General features: G+C 37.2%; 1 protein-coding gene across 6 annotated transcripts in view; it reads right to left on the reverse strand.

Moving 5' to 3' along the window:
• Positions 1-21739, reverse strand: part of LOC135323494 (ubiquitin-like-conjugating enzyme ATG10) — an 82264-nt gene that overhangs the window by 8701 nt on the left and 51824 nt on the right. For 3 of the 6 annotated variants that reach the window (XM_064501500.1, XM_064501499.1, XM_064501503.1), the window contains exons 4-6: positions 19978-20104; positions 11746-11843; positions 670-810 (exon numbers count right to left, since the gene is read on the reverse strand). In XM_064501500.1, coding sequence (XP_064357570.1) covers positions 670-810; positions 11746-11843; positions 19978-20104 — 366 coding nt within the window. The remainder of the gene's footprint in view (positions 1-669; positions 811-11745; positions 11844-19977; positions 20105-21739) is intronic. The other 3 variants (XM_064501502.1, XM_064501505.1, XM_064501501.1) reach the window with 1 other exon arrangement.

The raw sequence follows: 21739 nt of genomic DNA on the forward strand, positions 1-21739 counted from the left end.
AGTAATAGGATTGGTATTGGTTACAGGGGAATGATAATTGAAAAAGTGTTCAGAGAGGGCAAAATGGCTGGTGAAAGAAATGTGCTTGCTGTAATGGCCATCCACTCTAACACAGCCTACAAGAAGCTCCGTTTGAGGGGTATGGGATACAATATATAACCTGGAGCAGCAAATATATGTATAGTTTTCTCAATTTCTATTTACAAAGAGAAGCCAAGTCATCCTATTGCTATAACAGCAAAGTTTCTAGAACTTTGCAGTAAAACTCAGAGTAGCACTCCCATGGCTGAGCCCTCTGAAGATGTAACAACCTACTTCTGTCTGTAACGGGTACTGAAGAATGACTATGAAAGTGCAACTACTGCTGTTCTTCTGCATTGTCTTAGATAATCAAAATAAATCTGCAATGGTACTGAGCAAGGGAAAACTTGAAGGGACCCTGATGAGACAAAAAGGGAAAACTAGACCCATAAAAGCAAAACTGTCATTACTGAACCACTTTTTGGAGGAGAAGGCTGCAGCAAGATTCTGCTTTATGCTCAAGTTTTTCTTTGCAGAGGAACAGTTACAATTGCCCTTTTTATTCCATATATCTGCTCCCTATGTATTGCCAAAGACATCTAAACTTAGTGACAAGTAAGGTTTTATAATACGTTTACTACTACTAACCCCACACAGCCAACTAAGGTAAGGAAAAGTGAGCTGGACACTTCTTTCTTCACACATAATCAAGTAGGAAGTCCAAGTTGAAGAGGCAATTATCAACCTGCTGCAGTTTTTCTGAGGAAAATGGAGTTCCTTTGGCAGATTCTACAACACAAACATAAGAAGATGCTTAATGCAGCCAGAATTTCTGTAAGATGAACCATACCTACCACTTCATGCCTGCTGCTTACCCATCACAGCTAAGAAGATGGAAATGCATGTTCTGAAGGAACAACCACTTCATAGCACAAACTGATGCTGTTCTTTTCACAAAGGACACCTTAAAACCCAGCTATCATTAAGCCTGGCTGATCACAGCCTGAATGCAACCTTTTATCTACAGTTTGCTAGAAAACTTTGTCTCTGCCTTTGGATAGAGCTCTGACCACCATGTTCCACTCACACATCAACTCTGTTTTGCTAACTTACTGCTACTTATGTTGACAGCTGCAGCTTCTGCTGAATGTGGCACTTGAACACATCTACAGTCGGATGACACAAGAGCATCGATCTTGCTTTTCCATTTTTAAAGCAATCACAAGTATCAGGGTACATCCAAAACAAGAATAATACCTCTATCCTTGATCTTTGAAGACAGCTATGCTTTTCCTGTGTAGTGCACAGTGCAACTTAGAAAGTCACAGACAAAGCCTATATGCCAGAAATAAAGTGTTCTCAATAGTGGCAGATGACACACTTGAAAGAAGTGGGTTTAAAACAGAAATTTTACCATCTTTATGTCCTTCCTATTTTACATGGATTACAAAATAGTAATATTTTTCCAAATAGTGACTAGGAAATTGATAACAACAGGAAAGAATGATGTAAGATCTAATGTGCAGATGCACGTCTGTGCAAATTTAACTTGTTATTGCAATACTTCGATACAATAGAATACAAAATGTACAACAGATAATAAACAGATAACCAAGACCTATTTCATTTTGCATCCCCAAAATCAGCTCACTCGCATGATTCTGGAATATTTACAGTTTTGAGGGGAATGTGATCCTTTTTCACAATTTATATATTTTTTTTAGAATTTATGTAACATATAACACAATAACCTTGAAAGGTGAACCTAAGAGTTACTGTAGGATAAGCACATCATTTACCAAGAATAGCCAATACTGCTGATTTTTCTGCAAGTCTTTCATATATATATATATTGAACTAGGTTTGAATTATTAAATTTAAGAATGAGAAGAATCAAAGCACTAGGTGATGCTCAGACAAAACTATGTTTTAAAAGCCTAAACCTCTCTGAAGTATGTAACTTGCAGTTAGAATTATTTTAAAAAAACTCTATAGTGTAAAAAAAATGACTGGCAGGTCTGTAATTACATTGTCACAATTGGCAACTCAGCCATTTTCTCAAAAAAAAAAAAAAAACCAAAAAACCAGATGATTCTTTTTCCATGCTTGCCAAAATAAGATTAATTCAGTTGTCACCATTTTAGCTATCTAGCATGTAGTCTTAATTAATTACTATTTAAAATCTGTTCTTAAGTTAAGAGATTCATGTAAGGTGCAAAACTGAAAGATCCAACAAGCTGTGGAAGTATGGGAAAGACGAGACTGGAGCCAGATTTCCTACTCTGATTAAGAAATGATGAGCTAAAAAAAAAAAAAAATTCCACATTGGCATTTGACAAATACGCCCCAAGAGGCTTTATTTTATGATCCAAGGAATTCCTGGACAAAAAGATACTAGGAAAAGAGAGCTCACAAGCCTTTTGAGCTTGAAATGTTGTAACCAGCAAATGAGATACACTTCTCTGTCCTCTTTACAGTTCCACAAAACCTCTACTGATGAAGCTCCGTGGCACACTACCATGGAAGCAAAACCACTGCTAGAGAAATTGTCTCCCAGACTAAATGAAATGTGTATACAGAAACAATTTTTTTGCAGAAGTAGAAAAGAATCAATAGAATCAATACTATTATGTTGTAATTCATTCAGTTAATTACATATCTGTGTGGAAAACATTGTTAAATCTCCATTTCAAAATATCGATCGACTGAAGTAACAATAACACTAGGACTTGAAAATCTACACTGAATTGTGCCCAAGAAATTGGCAAGGATCATCCTACCCCTTTTTATCTCCACATGCAAATTATCTGTTACGCCTCAGTGTGTATACTGCTTTCTTTAGTAGGAGTCCACTGTTTGAGCTTTTGCCTCCTATGAAATAAGTGGGACTAGGCTTAGGCCCATTAAATATTTGACATTTTATTGAGAAAAGCATGATTAAATTGTAGGGCAGCTACACAGTATGAATTAGTGCTTAGTTTCAAAATAAAACCTATTTCCTAGGTTGCACAATACTATTGCTTGGGTCAAACATAGAGGTTCAATATATCACAGGAAATTTTAGTTAGAAATATTCATCTAACTTGCCCATTCTTAGATTTTTCCCTCCGAAACAGCTTTCCAGTCTGTGCTGGTAAGACCCCTTTTCCTTAGGAAGTTGTACTAATAATTTTCCAAAAATATTAGTAGGGGATCCATAGCAACAGTTGATATGACTCAAAATGATTTAAAAGCAATCTTAGCAACCTTCTGTTAAGATATACTGTATACAGCCTCCCCCACTTAGCAAAATCCCACAATATGGCAAGAAAGATTTGTATGTCTAAGAATAGCTACCTATACACATTTTTCAAGATGACTGAGCCATAATGATTTAAATCTTCCCTACCACAGTTTCTGCAAGATGTGCCTCTACAACACTGTATCAATGTGTTCTGCTCAGAGTTTTGAATCCTTCCTTTTTTTTTTAAATCACACCATTAACATCCCTGACATTTTAGAAATAATGTTTATTGATTTTTCTGTTAACACTGCTATAAATTAAGTGATGTAATGGACAGGATTATTGAAGCACTATAAAGAGCATGTCTTTCAGATTCTTAACTACATATTGAAAAAGAGGAGACTCTGGATTAATATAAAAATAGTGTAGTTCTGTGCTGTTATTTGGGAAGTTTAGATCTAGAAGACTACTTTTTATATGACAGAATGGACATATAACAGGGATAATACTACAACTGCCTGCAAAGTACCAAATGGCAGAAGAAAAACACCTGATCCAGATGAAATCAAGAAATAAGTGCTGGGAAAAAAATCAGACACAAGAGAATTCCTAATCACTATTATGAAGGCTTAAGATCAGTAATTCATGGGACGGAGTTGCTAACTTCATCTCTTTTTGAAATATAAATGTTATTAGTAAATGCAAACAGCTTTATTAGTTGTAGGGGAGGACTCGAAAAGGGGCTGAATGGTGTCTTTTTAGAAATGCATTAATATTTCAGAGAAATTCATCACTTTTCCATTAGATGATCTGAACCGGAAGATGTATGAACAATGCAAGAGGAAAATGGCATAATCACCTTCAGTCCTCATTCCATCAGCATTGGTATCAACAGCCCACACCTTTTTATTTTAAGGGTTATACAAGGTCAGCCTTTAAGCTGACTTGAAGCATTGTGGAGAATCTTTTAATAGACAACCGTATAGACAACAATGATATCTCATATTTAAGAATCTATTACAGAGGTTGGATCTATTACAGAATGGCAGGAACACACCAAAGAAGAAATAAACTTTGAAGGAAGGTGTTTTTTCAGAGATCACTATTCACAAGTTAGACCATTAGGTTTACATGTTCTGCACTGCCATGAAAAGAGAGGCTTATGAAAAAGAAATTTTTATGAGAGAGAGTGACAGAATAATACAATCAATGCAACCCACAGGAAACTTCTCATTCAAAGAAACCCAAAGTTTTTTGCACCCTTTTGGAAGCAGAATTTCAGGCTAGCAGAAGATTGGAATTTATACGATTTTGAGAATTAGATTTGCAGTGTCCTCACAAACTACTGCATTTACACTCAGTGTCACAATGCTCCGAATGTCATTTTTGGAGTATCAGCAAAACACTAGAGCAAGCAAAATACTGATCAAATACTGGCTGGCAAAACCAGAACTGATACATGAAACATCCCTTCCTGTAGTTGGGAGGAGGGCCCTGCTCACAGAGTTCTAAGGCACATTTTGGTAATAGGGATAACTGAGTCTGAACAGGTTTTAGGTTAAAAAAAGGGGGGGGATGGGAGAACATGCTCTATGCTTGCACAGTCTTTCAGAGTACTGACTAGCAGATTAGTTTTTTAGATTATTTCGGCAGGATCTTCAAGCCACCAAGCTTTCATCCTTGTTTTATTGGGCAGTTTTTCAACTGTTGAGCCTCCTATAATAAGGCAATTTGATTTCTATCCCTGGATGTTCGATTTTACATTCTCTCATCATTAAACATCGATTAAGCCTTAGCACATACACTTGATTGTGCTTATGACTTTGTTTTCTCAGAAGAAGGTCAGAGTTTATGACAACATTATACTCTTAAAAACAAAATTTTTGGTGATACTTGGTACTGACTGTGATCAAGTTGCTACACTTCAGCTTTTAAAATTCTCTCACTAGTTTGCTTCAAAAGAGAAAAAATAAACAAGACTGGCACAAGAAACAAAAATCAAAAATGTACCATGGCACATATATTTATGGGCTTATGCCTAAAACTCTTAGAATTCTCAATCCACTGCCTCCTAGCCATACAAATGTCTGTTTTGCAGAGTGTTAATTCTCTCCCAGAAAAATCCTGCATTTCTGCCACTGGGCATGTGCATAAACAACTAAATCTTGAAAAGACTAATCAGTTTATGGCCTATGCCGTGCCACAACTCCCAGAGTACATCTGTCGCAGCCATGTAGACATTCACACAGCATGCCAGCCAAATCAGGTCTTGAACAAAACATATAAAAAAGAAACATGAAATGGCAGTTATACCTCCACCCCACACACTCTACAAGAGAGTAGAGAACTCATCTGAGACATAAGAGACCTAGATTCAGATTCCTTTTCTGCCTGACTTAGAGTAAATCTCTTAACTTCTTAGGAGAGCAGCTCACTATTGACCTACATGGTATTCTGAGGTGAGAGTCTCTCACTTTCCCCTGTTGTTCTACTTAGTATATATTTTTATTAATATCTATCAGGACAAAAAGAGGATGAAAATGACTACTGCTTTAACCCATTTTCCAATCTGATAAATATTTTAATATTTTGTAGCAAGCTTCAGAAGGTCTTTGCAAAATAAATGGATCTGTCTAATAGGTAACTGTTTGCATCACAAATCTGGTGCCAGTTCACACTCTCTGGAGAAACCAATGACTTAACTGGACATGGAGGCTACATTATTGTCTTCGTCTTTTGATGCAGCTGCTCCAAAATAGGTTTGAATCACCTGGCCAGTCTAAGATGAAAATTCTTGCACTGCACATGCAGATTCCATAAGCATTCTCAGCAAAAAGGGCTTCAGCTTTGAAGACTGTCATCTCAGCATCTCTTCCTAGACAATCAGTTGTCTTATAGTTTGCAAAAATGCAAACATGAATCACTTAAGACATATGATCTGTCTTTTGTTGAGTCTTTTGATTTTTGTTTTAGAATAATTCAATTTTCAATTATTATTTGAAAGTGTAGCTATTAGATATACTTTAAAACTTTCAAGGCAGCTTTACCACTATATGCAATAAAACATACAGCTTATATGAAAGTGTGTATATAGTTAATGTGCCTGATGAATTAGTTATTACGCTCTTAAATCCTCCTGATTATCAGGCAAAAATTTTGAAAAGCAGGTATCTAACAATTAGAGGACAAAATCTGACAGTCTCAGGTACTTAAGGTCTCCGTACTTCCAACTTCTACAACTAGGACCAAATACCAAGTCGTCTGAGGCCAGAAGGCATGGCTATAACCATATAGTCACCTTCAACTGCTGCACATCTCCATTCATGCTAGGGAAGATTTCCACAACAATAAAAGGTAAAATATAGCCTTTAGAGAGGAAGTAAACTTTAGCAATCATTGTTTTTCACATTGCTAGTTGTTAGATTATGCACTACTCTGTGGTAAAGTATGTTTGCCTTTACAATCAGTAAGATCTCTCCCCCTTCATTTCAAATCTGTTCTCTGCTATCCTTTCCGTTTTGAACCTTTTTCTTATTCTTGAGGGGTTTTTTTCCTTTAAATTGTCTTGTCATTTGGCATCTCACCATGGCACTTTTGGACTGCTGCCAACTTATTGTGTCTCTAGTAATATCATACCTAGAATTTAATGTGGTGGATCTGCTGTTCAGTTACACAAAGAGAAATCACTATATTTGAGCTGTGTTACACAATGCCCCTATGTATTTATCTAAAACTGTACTGGACTTCTCTGCTGGATATCAGAATATCAAATATGTCTCTCTCTTGCTGCCATCTATTCCCATAATGACCTACTTCATCTTTTTCTTTTCTAGACTTTTCTTCCCATTTACTATAACTTTCTTTTGGATGGATACATTTGCATGAGTTTTTGGAGAATCCTTTTTTTTCCTTTTTTTTTTTTTTTTTTTATATTCCACTAGTAAATTAAGTCTCTCCAGGATCCTCAGTATTATTTTTATATTCACTCAATTACAAATTCTCTCAGTTTGGCATATCTATCTTTTTTTACCCCCTCTCCCAAACATCTAAATTTCTTATTTACTATCAAGGCAGATATATAACTGGCTCAATACATACTTTTAAAAAGCACTGCAGTTTGCAAAAAAACCCAGGGAACAAGAGAATGGTGCCCTGTGAGGGCTGGCAGCTGGAGAAGCCCAGAAGGTTATCCAGAGCACTACCACACTGGATGCAGGCCTGGGATTCCAGTCTAATTTAAACTGAAAGGAAGAATCCAGGTGAGGGACAACCAGGGAAAGCTGTTTGTTTGCAGTTCAAGAAAGATTACAACAGGGACTTGGAAAGAAGCTTCTTGTAAAGAGTGCATTTCTAGCATCCGTTAATCCAAAAAGGGAAAGAGACATTCTTCTGAAGTAGGTAGAGAGAAATAACTAATCCAGGATATCCTCAAAAGCACTCACCACGTTCCAAGTAAACTATTTAGGACACAGACATGCAACGTCTCAGCTCCCTTTCTAATTCTTCATAAAAGAAGCTAAAATCAGAGTTGGCAACGGTTCTGAAAAGCAACAGTAATCCATAAATACTCCTTAATTTTCCTGTCAATGCAGAATTAAGCTACTTCCAGCTCACACAGATCTTACCAGGTGTGCTAAATTGATGTCATTATAAGCCATCAGGAAATACCCACAGAGACCTGTAGCAACATTTATAAGTTTTGTTAAACAGCTGTGTGTTATAATTGATTTGTATTATTTAAAACAGCTAAAGGAAGTTATTGCTGGATGTAGAAAAGGGATGACTGAAGACTCCAGGGAGATTTAACTCAGAAGAAAGCCAATCACTGGAACTTCATTTGAGCATTTTAAGATTATTACTAGAGGAAGTGCAATTAAATCATCACCATTTATCAACTATCATTATAAAATATTATGCAACCTTATCATATTAATTTATTTATGAAAAGGTAACTAGTTGACTTCTGTTTATTGCAATAAAAATAATCTAGTCAGTAAAAATCTTTGAAGAATATATTTGAAGACACTGCCTCTGAAAATGAGCATGACTTTCCACAATAATAAAAAGTAACAAAAAAGTTAAAATATTACCTAAATATTGTAAATCATATTGGCAATTAATGCTAAACTCTTTGGAGCTTAGGTAATATCTCAGTTCCTGATCTCGGACATGTTTTAGAGTACAGACTATAAGCCAAAATATAGTTGTATCACAAACGTGCATAAGCAGAGCACCTACATTTCACAAAACACAGGAACCGAAGTTTCCAAAGGATTAGAGCAGGATACTGAATCTGTGGGATAAAACAGCACCTCAATATGACTTTATTTTCCTAACGATCTGCCAACTATCAAATCAAAGTACAAAATCAGCCATACCTAAAAGTTAAGTGATATTATGCATTGGCTTGCTCAAATTTTCTTCCCCAGGGTAAATTTGCAGAATTTAAATTTTTTGCTCTATTTCAGGTATCCTAAACTTTCTCTGACTGCTGCTCATATGTACTGAGAGTTCAAGCCTGATTTTGTAAGTTTGCCCAGTGACTTCCACTACACAATTTGTGTCCCTGGGGGCCAAGCCTAACCCATATAACAAAATGGGTCAGCAGAAAAGCAGAAGGGGAAGAAAAAACTCTCTATTTCAGTTCAGAACTCTGATCTATTTGGGGGGAAAAAAACCTTGCGGATCTAACTCTTGTTCTGATATGAGCCTTGCAGGCTATTGTTTACAGTATGTTTTTATTATCTTTTCTAATTCTTTTGCAAATACTCTGATTTTTACTGCTGTTTTATATTTGATCTGGCATATGTATCTCTCAATTTACAAGGGAAAGTGTTTGTTATACCAGTGGTTGCTGGCACTGAAAATACGACTGGCACTGCTAATTGTACTGGTGCTTTCCCCGCTCTCTGATTCAGCTCCAGAGACGTACACTTCCATAAACTATGCATTCCCTTTGTCTTCTTATCACTTGACTTAATGACCATGAGCAAATGCACCCTCATTGCCTGGTGCCTTTCTGCTTTCATCTAAAATTAAAACTGTAGACCTCTTAAAGCTACTTTCCCGGAGGCTCTTTCTCGCAGCCATGTGGGAAAGTACATTTCCAAACGAGGAATGCAGCTGGGGCCTTTGGATCAAGTTCAATACTGATGTAAAGCAGGCTAACCTCACGGAAGTAGGTGGAATTCAACGGCCTTAAGCCACAGGTACTTGGTCTTCAGGGAGAAGCAACTACACACAAACCTACTGATAGCATGAAAGATGTAGAAATAAAGTTAAATAATTCCAAATTATGTAATGGAATTACTGGAAGATTTTAACTTCCCTAGCTTCTACCTGCCAGCAGTTCCAACACTATGCCATCAGCCTGAGGCAAAGTCTATTATTCTGGGAGAAACAGTTTAACTTAGTCTGTAATCTCCTCTTTTAATGGAAAGGCACCTTAATTTTATGTTCAATAGTATTTTACTGCTGTAACTGTATTATTTTCTACAAAATGTTTTTCCTGGTATCTCAGTTTCTGTTTGCTACTATACTCATAGGGGCTGAACTGCCTCTGGAGAGGTGCCACAGAGACAATAGGTTCAGCATACCACACATTTCACCACCCACAAAACCTGTTTCTGCAAGCCTTTGGATGCATGTATCTCGTACACATCTTTAATTATTAGATGCAGGACAGTCTTATTTTACTGTTCCTTAAGAGGTAAAAATAATCTCTGGGTGGGAGTGACCTGGTTTTCCTTTTGGCTTCCATTGCTCTGATTTTATACATTCCATACATATTCTTTATGCTTTATTCTCAGTAGTATTGTATTATGATTTATTACCTACACCAAGCCATAGATTCTTACAGTGCTTCGCAGACAGACAGAAAGAGAGCAAGCTTGAATGTGGCTTCAGGCCACAGGAGAACGTGGGAGAGCACAGAGAAGGCACAACACTTCTGGAGTGCAAACAGCAGAATCTCCTATACATTTTTGCAGGTGGGAGTATAATCTATCCACAAGCCAGAACAGCTCAGCTGAAAATACCAGAAATGTTAGCCCTAAAGGATTCCTAGCATCTGATAGCAGGGTCACTGGTCTCTATGTACTAGGAATGCAAGAAGGTAGATGTAGTGAAGGCAAAGTTAATTGAATACTCTGTCTCTCTATGCGGTTTTAGCTATATATTACATATATTAGTTTCTATGCATGTTTTAGTCATAAATCATAAACCTTTAAATCTAAACTGCAGTATCTTCTTGCAGAGAAAGTTATTTATCTGCTCCCAAATTGTATTATTTTATTAAAATCTAATTTGCTCATCTGCATTATGCAGAAGGAAAGATAGATAATTAATAGTTTATTTAAAGGCATGTATTAAGAAAGAATCTGCAAACTCACAGTTCAGCTTAGAAACGCACAGCAAACATCAGACCACCAACACCTATTACGTTCTCAAGAACCTACTGTAATACAAGTATTAGTTTGTGGCCGCACAAACATGAATGCTGCTTGTGTTCTCATGATTGAGTACCATTTGCAAATAGTCACCCTATAATTAAATTGCAGTACTTGAATTATGGAAACACCTGTAGACCTCAGCTGAGGTTACTTCCCTGTTGTGCCATTTTAAGTTGCTATTGTAAGAGACCTGTGTGCCTGAAAACAGCTAACATCAAGAAGCCAAGGAAGGAAGGGGTAGGAAGAAAGAAGACATTCCTATCTCCATCTGACAATGGAAAACTTGGACCTGGAGACTCTTCTCTGTCCAAAGTTGCACTGGAGGCCTGGAGCTCAGTGAGGAACTCAGAGCAACGAACTCAGCTCTGAGCCATACCCCACTCTTTCTATGCGCAAATACAACTGTTTTCAAGACAGTCATCATCACAACTCTGGGAACAGTACACATATTACTGAAATAATCTGATGACTTTAAAATCACTTTAAATAAAAATGATTCCATTAACTCTAAAATAAGGCAGTGGTATCACAAGCTGTTTACTCATCTGCTTTTTCTTGTGTTCATTAACTACTTATTCTTAAGCACATTAGTCAGTAATAATTATTTGATTGACAGAATGATTTTCTTTCCTTCAATCCTAAAGATTATTGCAGGCCAATTTAAAATTGAAAATTACACAGTCTTTTCAGTAATTTGATTCATAGACAGTTTGTGAAATGTTATTATATTAGTAATATATTTTACTTACGTAAGTCTACCATTATACCCATACTTACCCGAACCAAAGATTATTCAGATATCACCAAAAGTTTTCAGGGTTAGCTTAGGCAAAGTATTTTAAATGAGCGAGATTGCCATATTTAGTCTTACAAGGTGAACACTGATACATCTTTAAAACCTGGGCTTAAAACTACTGTTGGTAACTGGCTCAACACAGCCTCAGTTGGACTTTTATATATTTTAGTTGTGTCCAGGAGGGAAACAAGACCATTGAGGATTCCAGCATATATTGCATTCATCAGTTTTGTAAAGGATCAGTGGCTTCTCACCTGCTGTGTAATAGTGTCCCAGGGGCCTTCCAGCAGCCGAGCCTGGTAGCATGCATGAACACTTTTCCATATTTCATCCAGAGTTAAAGGTCTACCATCTGTGGGGGGAGAGGAGAAGAACCATGCACATTCAAAACTCTCAAGCAGGATATGTCTTTAATACAGAATACCAAATGTAAACCTGAAAATACTGATTATCTGGAGGCAGATTTTTAAAAAAAAAAAGAAAGAAAGAAAAAAGAAAGGCATGATTGAGCCAGTTCTGGCCCCATAACTTCCCAACAGCATTGCTCAAATCCTGACAGTATGTGCATATAAAACTACCCTAAACTCTCTGTTCAGCTTTCTTCTCTGTCACATGAGAACAACAACTTACTTTTCTGGTTGTAAATTGTGAAGTTAAACTAATTATATAAAACAGCTCTTGGATAAGAGAGATTAAAAACCACAAAATAATATCATGATCAGTTGTTTCATGTAAATACACATAATTCATTGTGAGAGAATGGAAAAAATCCAAAGAACAAATTTCTGCAGACAAAAGTTTTGTGTCCCTTGGTAATCTAGATGCCTGCCTATAATTTTTTTCTTGAGCTGCATTTATATAGCATTGTTGAATCAGGTTTTTATCTGTCATGTTAGAATTATGCCAAGATACTAGTGTCAAATATGAAAACTGAAAATAACCATGTCGATTCTGCCTCAGTATTTGTTTTTGACAAACAGCAATAGAATATTTTGATACCTTTTCAATAAGTAGCTTCTTCTTGGCATTTATCAGGTGTCAGAGACCATTATCCTGTGATAAATAGTTTTATTCTACTGACATTTTCTTGTCTGTAAAATGAACAAGATTTATTCATCCAATTAACATTTGAATGCCATGTTTAGATATAAGTTGAAACCAGCTGCCTACAGCCTCTGTTTCATCTTATTTTCTGCACACATTTATAAAACAGCACCAAGCTCTGCCCTTCTATAAGCACCATATATTAGCACCAGAAACATTAAGATGTATGGAAGATTAAGCATCTGAGAGGCAAACATTTTAAATAGCTGTGCTTTGCCATCCTCAAGAACATGAGACTTGTTAAGACATGCATGCTCTCTCTGTCTTACGATGGCAGATATCAAAGCTACACTGCGGATGGCCTAAAGTTTACTAAGAATTTTGCTACAACAATTCTTAGAGCATAAGTTAACTTTGGAAGGATTTATTTATGCTCAGATCATCTTCCATATGCACCATCTTCCATATGTACAAGATGGCATGGATACTTGCAATTTCCCATGTTTTCTAGTCAACCTGCAAAGGCAATTCAGTGCAAATCCAAATGCAAAATCTAGAACACCAGATATAACATTCTGATTTACCACTCTGGATTTTATTCTGTACATTTTTCTTTGTATCTGTGAATTCTTCAGCAAACTGAGATCATATGCACTGGATGGATTACTCTGACCCTAACCATCTCATTTATAGAAATGATCATATACATTTGAAACATTAGTCACATTATAGTTAAAAATTACCTGAGTTTTGTCTTTACCTCATGGATTTTATTACTTCATGTATGAAAAACAGTACATCTTCCATCATATCTTAGTATAAATTTACTTTCATTTCAGAGAAAGCAGAAATAAATCCAAACTCAAAGCATGGAAATGCTTTTGCATCGCAGTGAGATCACAGTCAGTAAAATACTTCAACTGTTAATATACAGTAATTGCAAAGTTTCACTTAGGAAAAAATAAAAGTGATCCAGGCACTCGGATTAAGTACTTCTATATTGAAATGTGTTTGGATTTAAATTTCCTTAAGATTTGAATTTTCTGCACTATTTTCAAAATACTTCACTAAACTTAAAATCAGTTTAAAGTCATCTGTTTTTTAAAACTGAGTAAGGTGTCATACATGCTCCCAAGCATTGTGTTCCTGCAAATTCTTGTTCAACTGACCAGCTCAGTTTCCTGGAAGATGTAAGGACAGCTGCAGCAGGGAAGAATAAGTGACCAATACTTAAAATGGACATGAGGGTCAGCTATACGGCTGGGAACTGCAAGATCCTTGCAAAAAAGAGAGGGGATGGATGGGCAGTTTCCCCATCCTCTTCTATGACATAAAGACCTGAAACTCTGGTAGTTTTTCTCTTTAAAAAAATAAAATAAAAAATAAAACAACTGCGGTCCAAAGGGCTCATGGAAGGATTAGCATGCTACAAAGCATCTGGGGAAGAAAGAGAAAAGTGTGGAGTTTTTTTAGTCTGTTCTGGTTTTGTTCTTGTTTCACTGTCAGAAGATAAGGATGGCTGATAAAGGAAATATATTTCAGGTAGTCTGGCTGGAGGTGTGTTTTAGGTTTTAAAACTCATTGGTTTGTGTGAATTAGGTCATCTGCATCTGTTTAGGATGATATAACTGAAGACATTTTATACACCCTAAGAAATTCACAAGCTCCCAGCTTTGCACAAAACACACTTCTATATTCTTTGGGCATTTTGAGGCCCCCTTTTCTCAGGGCTGCCAGCATTCATGTGTTTAGCAGCCCTCTTACACATTCTTGCAGCCCACTGAGACCTCAAATATCCAGCTGAGCTGACACAGTAGTCTGTAATTGTTGCTGCTAGCAACAAGGGGCCACTGTGCTCCTGCTGAGCCAAGCAGCCTCTCTTCTTCTTGTCTCATTGCTTCCAGTGATGGAGTTGAACTCAAACAGCACAGCCAGAAAAAGAAGGCAAAAGCAGCATCAAGCAAAGACAAGTGGCAGAAAGGGAAGGTGCAGGCTTCAGATTCACCCAACAATATATTTACCTATCACCCACCCACAATGACACAGCTGCTGAGATGTTTGCAGCTCCATGTCTTATGCTGGGTATAGCTGGGAACAGGTGTGTTAACATAAGTGCAAATTTGAGGTTATATGTATGTTTTGCATAATTCAGCCCATGAACTAATTTACAGATTGCCACATACAGTAAAATGAATTGTATGCCACTCAGCAATAACTGCTTGTAGGTCATGCCTGATTTACTGTACCTCTGTCTGAAATTCCATGCCTCTAAAGCCACAAAGCTGGCACATGACACCTCCTCAGCTCACTACTAACTCAGCCTCTACAAAATGCAGACTCTGATGCAATACTTGACATCCATCGAGCAAAAAAAGGCCAAAAAAGCCTGGGAAATAACTTTTTTTTTTTTTTTAAAGAGAAATGAGCCAAAGGATGGGAGTCAAGAACTCCTAAGTATCAGTTCCATCTCAAGCTCCCTGTGTGGGCTTGAATCAATCAGGTCATCTGCCTCAATAGTCAGGCAAGAGGGACAATGGTCTTTCTATCAGAGACTCAGATTTTCATTATTTAAACTTTCTTGAATATACATATTCTGCGAAAAGCGTCTTGATACTCCACTTGGAGTTAACTCATTTATACCACCATGAATAAGAAATAGTTAATAAGACGATGGCTGAGTGCCCTGTCACAGCAGCGATGCATGGCATTAAGACTACATATGAGTTGCACAGTCCCAACTGACTTGGCACCTTCATTTCTGTAGATAGCAGAAATTCTCCAGGCGTACAAATTTCAACTAGATTTTCACAGAACTTCACTGCAGGCTTCCCAAGCTGCTGTATTATATTTTCTTGTTGTTTACTGATAGGTTTTAATAATTTATTAGATTTCTAATTAAAGTTTGTGGGTTTGGCTTTTTTTTTCCCCCACATTATTGCACAGTTTGACCTCCACTTAGATTACAGCCAGTACCAAGTTTCTTTTACTATCCAAACCTTAAAAAAGGACTTTTGAGACTTTTGGTGAAAAGGTCCACAAATCCATTTGAGGATTCATTCTGGCATACTTTCCAAAGAAATACTAGTATTTTCTACTCTTAAGAAACCATTGCCACACAAGAAAAAACACCCTTTAAAGCTTAGGAGAGTATTTGATGATACAAATTATTCAAATTTTTATGTCTGAAGCCATGATAAAACCAGTTAACATGGGACAGTTATAGATAGTGTCATGGTCTTGAGAGTAGCTACTTTTTCTCAGAAAGGAGATAATGGTTACATGCTTTTAAGTTCAGAGAGCAAGTCTGATTTCTGGAAAAGTGCATCAGTCAGGCCCAGTACTGTTATGAATAGAGGCAGAAAGTCATTCCTTCAGGATTGGAGGAAGTTACATTACCCTGGGCTTTCTCCAACTACTTTTTAGCATGGCTTTAACTGGCAGGGACCTATATATCGCAGAGCTAGACTACTGCAGGTCAGCTCAAAAATCCTATTCCTTCTTTCTGTTCTAGGGCAGTGAGGCTGCCATCTTTAGTGACTCCCACTAGTCCTGCTCTTTCTTTCATGTTTAGCCAGCACTCATGATTCTTCCTCTACCTTTGTAGGAAAAAGAGGAAGTGGTGCAGTTAAACTATTCTTTTCTTGACATGCAGGATGCTTCCTGGATGACACCCATGTCGACTTATGGTTGTGCTGCTGCCCGTTCACTGTCACTGCAAGGGGTGTTGGACTAGATGGCTTTAGCTGATGATGGTTCAAAAAAGACCAAAGTTCCTTGACATCTTAAAGGCTAAGAAAAGGGGAAAATTACTCTACTGATTAAAGAAAGCTTACTGGACCTAGCCCAGCCCATCTGGCTGATGCCAGCATCTAAGGGGAAGGCTAATTGCCTATACCATCTGTCTCTAAGAAGGCTAATTGCTGACATCAGATCTCAGCAGGGGTTCGTGCATTTCTTCAACTACCTATTTGGTAATCTCAGGAGCCAGAGAAAGAAAGAAGGGTCTCCCATTACTGAAAAGCAAGCCACACATGAGACTGACTTTGGAGAAGTTAGACCTGCTCTGAGACTCTGAGATACCGAAGACCACGGTCTTGAGCTCCTGGGACCGGGACTACAGTGAGTTCCCCCTTAGGAATATATGCTTATGAGAAATATCATGAGTTACTGAAAAATGTCTTTTACATGTATTATGTGCTCTAAAAATATCTTCTTGTATCCTATAATGATCCCAAACATTTTTTCAGACAGAGGCATCATATTTAATCATTATTTTAGCTAAAGTATTTTTCCTTGCATAGAACAAGGTCTTCCCTGTCAACCAGTCTCCAGAGACTACCAAAAAGTTTAGATGTCATTTTAAATGTTTTAGTTCTATTGCAATTCAAATTTCAAACCTTTACTTCGCACTACCTTATATTGCAATTCAAATTTCAAACCTTTACTTTGCGCTACCTTATATATCAAAATTCCTCTGAAAGAAAAGAAGTTTAAAGATGAATTCCAGAAAAGAAGTTATTTCATCCAGGTTAGAAAGGAGCAGGGATACGGACACTATACAACTGCCTTCTTGCAAGAAGGAGTGATCTGTAATGTTTGAGCACACCACTAGCAGAGGGGAGGGAAACCTGTATGTCCTCACTGATGCAGGCTTCTAAAGATGCCTATAATGCTCATGCAGGAGCAGACCACAGGAAAAACTCCACAGCAACTATTTTGGAAGCCTTTTTTCTAGAAGAGACTGCCAGATACAAAATAGTCTGTGAAAACTGGACTCAAATACCACGCGAGGGAAGAAGGTTTTAATTGTTCTAGAACAGTCTATTTGGAAGACTGCAGATTTGGACAGGCCGGCACCAGTTGCTATTATAACATACAAAGTGAGGAAGTGAATACTGCAAAACGTGCAAAACTATTTAGTCAGGTTGAACAGAAGAATTATTATTTCCTAGGCTGGCCTCGAGGTGTAGTGGCCACGTAACGTAGCGCCAGAGAGGAAGCAGAGTTTAGAATTCAAACTCTGTGTCCTGCTGCTGGGGAAGACAAGACAGGGCAGGGCTGTGGAAACACGCGAAGGATTATAGCTCACCTTCACCTCTCCCAGTGTGCTCTTAATTAGCATGAGGAGCAATACGCACAGGATTCAAGGGAAACCATGAACAGCTTACAAGAAGGTTGGAGAGAACCGATTCTGTTAAATTAAGCTAAAAACAAAAGTAGGAATTTAGACTGTGAAACTGATGTAGGTCTCAGAGGAAGATTTTTCCCCAACTATTTCAGATAAGGATGCCATGAATATTGCTAGACATCCAAGAAACAGGTGAGGGAGTTATCACAGGAAGACAACAGTAACTTCTAACGAAAAGACAAAAATCTCACGGCATTACCCAGTCTTCTTCATATTAGATCCAAGGCAAGACAAAATATTCTTTGCTCAGATGTCTCAAGTGATTGCGAGTGATCGTGATCTGTATGTTCCTGAAAACCTCATGCTGGGATCTTCAAATAGCACTGCACAGACACTAGGTAAATAATTTGCAGTGATGACAGAATTTTTCATTTGCAAAAGTAGACTATCTAGAATTAAAATGAAAGAATACTACCTGAATACCTTCTTGGAAAAGTACTTATTGCCAGCATTTTGTATCCTTCTCTCTTTGAGAGTCAGAGAATGTTAAATGTTGAAGAGAACCCAGGTGATTATAGGAAATATATTAAAAAAAAAATCCTTGTTTTCCATTGTGAAAGGTTCCCAAGAAATGTTTTAAAACATAATTACACTTGTAGGAACAATTACAGTTTTGTACTGTGAGGGGAGCTGTTGGCACACAATACTAAGATTATGCATTAGATCATCCACTAGCTTCTGTAATATCCACTTCCAGCTATAAGGAGTCATGTTTCAACACCTCCGATTCCCTGATGCTGACAAGCTAAACAACTTGTTTTGTCTCTGGGAGCTCTTCTCTGGTGATTAACTGCTTATGGTGAATACTAATTATATGAAAGTACAGTACAGTAGAAATAGTGTCCTATTTCCTCTACCTGCAGCATCTCCATCCTCTTGTGTAGAGACAGTGTACTGTTAATTCAGCTAAACCCAAGACAATGACATTTTTCAGTACCACAAATAGGTTAATCTGCCTCTTACAGCAAAACTTTCTTTATCCTTCTGTCTGCACAGTAAGTTTAAATGCAAAATACCACACATTTGTAAATGCCTGTAATAATCCCAGAAATAAATTTACAGCATGATGTGTGTAAATGAGTGTTCTGTTGGTGGTAAAGGCAGAGCAATGTCCCCAATTCCCCATGTCCCAGTTTGAAAATTTACCCCAAATTATCCATTCCCTGAAACTGCACCTCAGACTAAAATCTTTTCACCAGGGAGTCTATGAGAATTTGTTCTTCAATTTTAAATCTAAAGTGCCTTTTAAAATGCTAGCACTGCAAAATTAGAAACCATTAAACAATATAAGGCAGAGAGTGATTAAATCTACCAAACACATTCAAAGCAGCTTAAGCTACTTTTTAATTAAAAAGAAAAAGATATCACTGGCAACATTCAGACATCTTCATCTAGATAAAGTTAAGAGATTATTCAAAACACAAAAGATGCTGATGCTACCATGCAGGAGACCGAATGCAAAGACTTGAAGATTTCAATCCCCCAGCCTTAGGTACACAGTCTTTGGGCAGAGAGGAACTGAGCACAGACAGTGCTGCAGTGTGATCACTCTGTGTTTGCTGATTAAATAAGTGACACTAACAGTGGCCTTGGAGGGAGGCTGTGTGTTCCTCCTTCCTTCCTGACAGGATGGTGAGTGAAATCACAGTGGCTGTAGCAATTCAGTAATGAGTAGCAAGATGTACATACTAGGGAGGAAAGAAAATCAGTTTGTGTTTCAAGAACCAGTTTTAATACATAGAAAATGACTAAAGACAACACCATATTGGTGTTATTTTTTTCTAAGCAGCAAATTTAAGTAGAAAACAGCTTACAGTTTTAAAGATACATTTACACCCTAGCCTTGTAGCTCAAATTCAGGCTTCACATTAACAGACACAGTTCTGCTGAAGCCACTGTAATTATGTCCACTTATTTCATAGCCAAATTCAGACCTGCAGCTTTAAGGGTTTTTGTATTCATTTAAAGAAAAGAACAAGAAAAATGACCAGCAGTTTTAGTCAACCACAGGCAAGATGCCAGGAGCCAAAGATCAGCCTCCTTCAGGCTGAGATGATATCATCTACTCCAAGGTCCTGAAACTCAGTGTCTGGAGTATTAGAAAATTTACTGGTGAACAGCCTCATCTCTTATTTTCTTATTACATACGACCATTCCTTTTTTCACTACTTTAATATGAAATCTGTGTTTTTAACATCTGTTACATCCTACATATTTTTCATCTTCTCTTTGTCTAATAGAAAACTGGTCTTACCTAAAAAGCATGCCCTAAAATAAAGCACAGGCACTCGGTAGCTGCTGGAGTACAAGACATGATACTCATAGCGAATCGCTTCTGCTGTTGCACAAACTCCATCTACTTGAGAATCATCCAAAGATTCCTAAAACAACGAACATGAACAAAATCATCCATCAACTTGTGTATTTGCAACAAGGAGAAATTAATTACCACTACTGTAATTAATTTAATAAACATAAAGAGCAGACATAATAGGGATCACCCCTTTCATAGCACTATTCATTTGAATTCCTGAAGACATTTCTTAATACTAGCAAGAAAAACACTGAAGTCCAAAACTCGCAACAACTTCTTGCAAACTTACCAAAATTTCAAACTGAATTGCGTACAAGAATTTGCAGAACTGAGGTCTTCATAACCGCAGGTTGCTTTTGTAGGTAAAAGAAAAAGACAAAAATCTCTCTAAACTCTTCATGGCAGAATATTTGTATAGTAAGGTGGCTTACAGCTGTATCTCTCCTCATCACCTTTAGTACAGACTATTTTAAAAGCACATCTGTTTTTGCTTGCCAAAATACAGATCAACTGTATTCACAGAAATTCCTCTGCCTTTAAAGGCCTTTTGCAAAATGCTGCTTTTGCTATAACATTTCTCAAGGTGAGACAATTTTCTCCTCTCAATGTATGTTTCACATGTAACGTAAGCAATGTTTAGTGTAGATTTAAAATAAATCGTAAGAGGTGGAACTTAATCAGAGCATTGAGATACACCCCAGTCATGATGTAAATCTCTCAACATCTTTAGCAATTTATTAGTTTTGAATTAGTATTCAAATCGTGCTAAGCACCTCGTTGTTTCATCTTTTCTAGAAACTGTTGATACTCAACATCTCTGAAAATGGAGCCATAAACTTCATAAACCTATTAAGACTAAATATTTTACAACAGACTTTCCAAGAAGGTACTATGGGTGTGGACTTGTTCAGTTTTCAAACCCCCAAATTTACATGCATGAAGTAAGCAACCATAACGCCCCACAGGCTGGGTGTGCATTTCACAAGTTTGCTTTTGCCAGCTGCGAATATTGGCACACTATTCCCCATCCGACCAAAATGAATAAGGCTGAACAGAAAAGAAAACCCAACATCCTTTCAAAGTCATGTTGGTTTAACACATAAGAAATTTAAAGCTATTTTCTATTTTTATCTCTCATCCTCAACTCACCTTAGTTATTCCTCAACCATGAATCAATCTATGAAGAGATAACAGAACTGATAAACTATAACAGTAATCACAAACAGAATACTTTAAACTTTTTTGATAGCCCAAGTAAAAGTGATTTCATCCAAAGTAGCATATTAGACAACCAGACGCTGCTGAGGCACATGGATAGAAGATCATGAACAGAGAGGCCAGATCGTGGGAAGCTACAGACCTAGCTATTGTAAATACAATTTTAGACACTAAACGAGAAAATCACAGATGCTCAAAGAACAGAAGTATTCTGGGAAATTCTGGACAGCTACAGGAATGCTTGATTTTAGCTTATCAGGAAACACATCTAAAGCACTGAAATGGAACATTAAAGAAAATCCTCTCTGTGTTAACCTAGCTTTAAAAACTGTATGTGAAGGGATATTACAGACAACATGCCAGAAGGGACAACGGTGACTGCCGTATCTGACTTTACAGGCCAGGTAAAATTCTGTATACTCTACCCAGTTCCCATAAAAATGTGTAACAGACTAAGAAAGCAAACCCTTTTCCTCTTCCCACA

The sequence above is a fragment of the Dromaius novaehollandiae genome, chromosome Z (assembly GCF_036370855.1).
Source record: "Dromaius novaehollandiae isolate bDroNov1 chromosome Z, bDroNov1.hap1, whole genome shotgun sequence".
NCBI lineage: Eukaryota > Metazoa > Chordata > Aves > Casuariiformes > Dromaiidae > Dromaius > Dromaius novaehollandiae.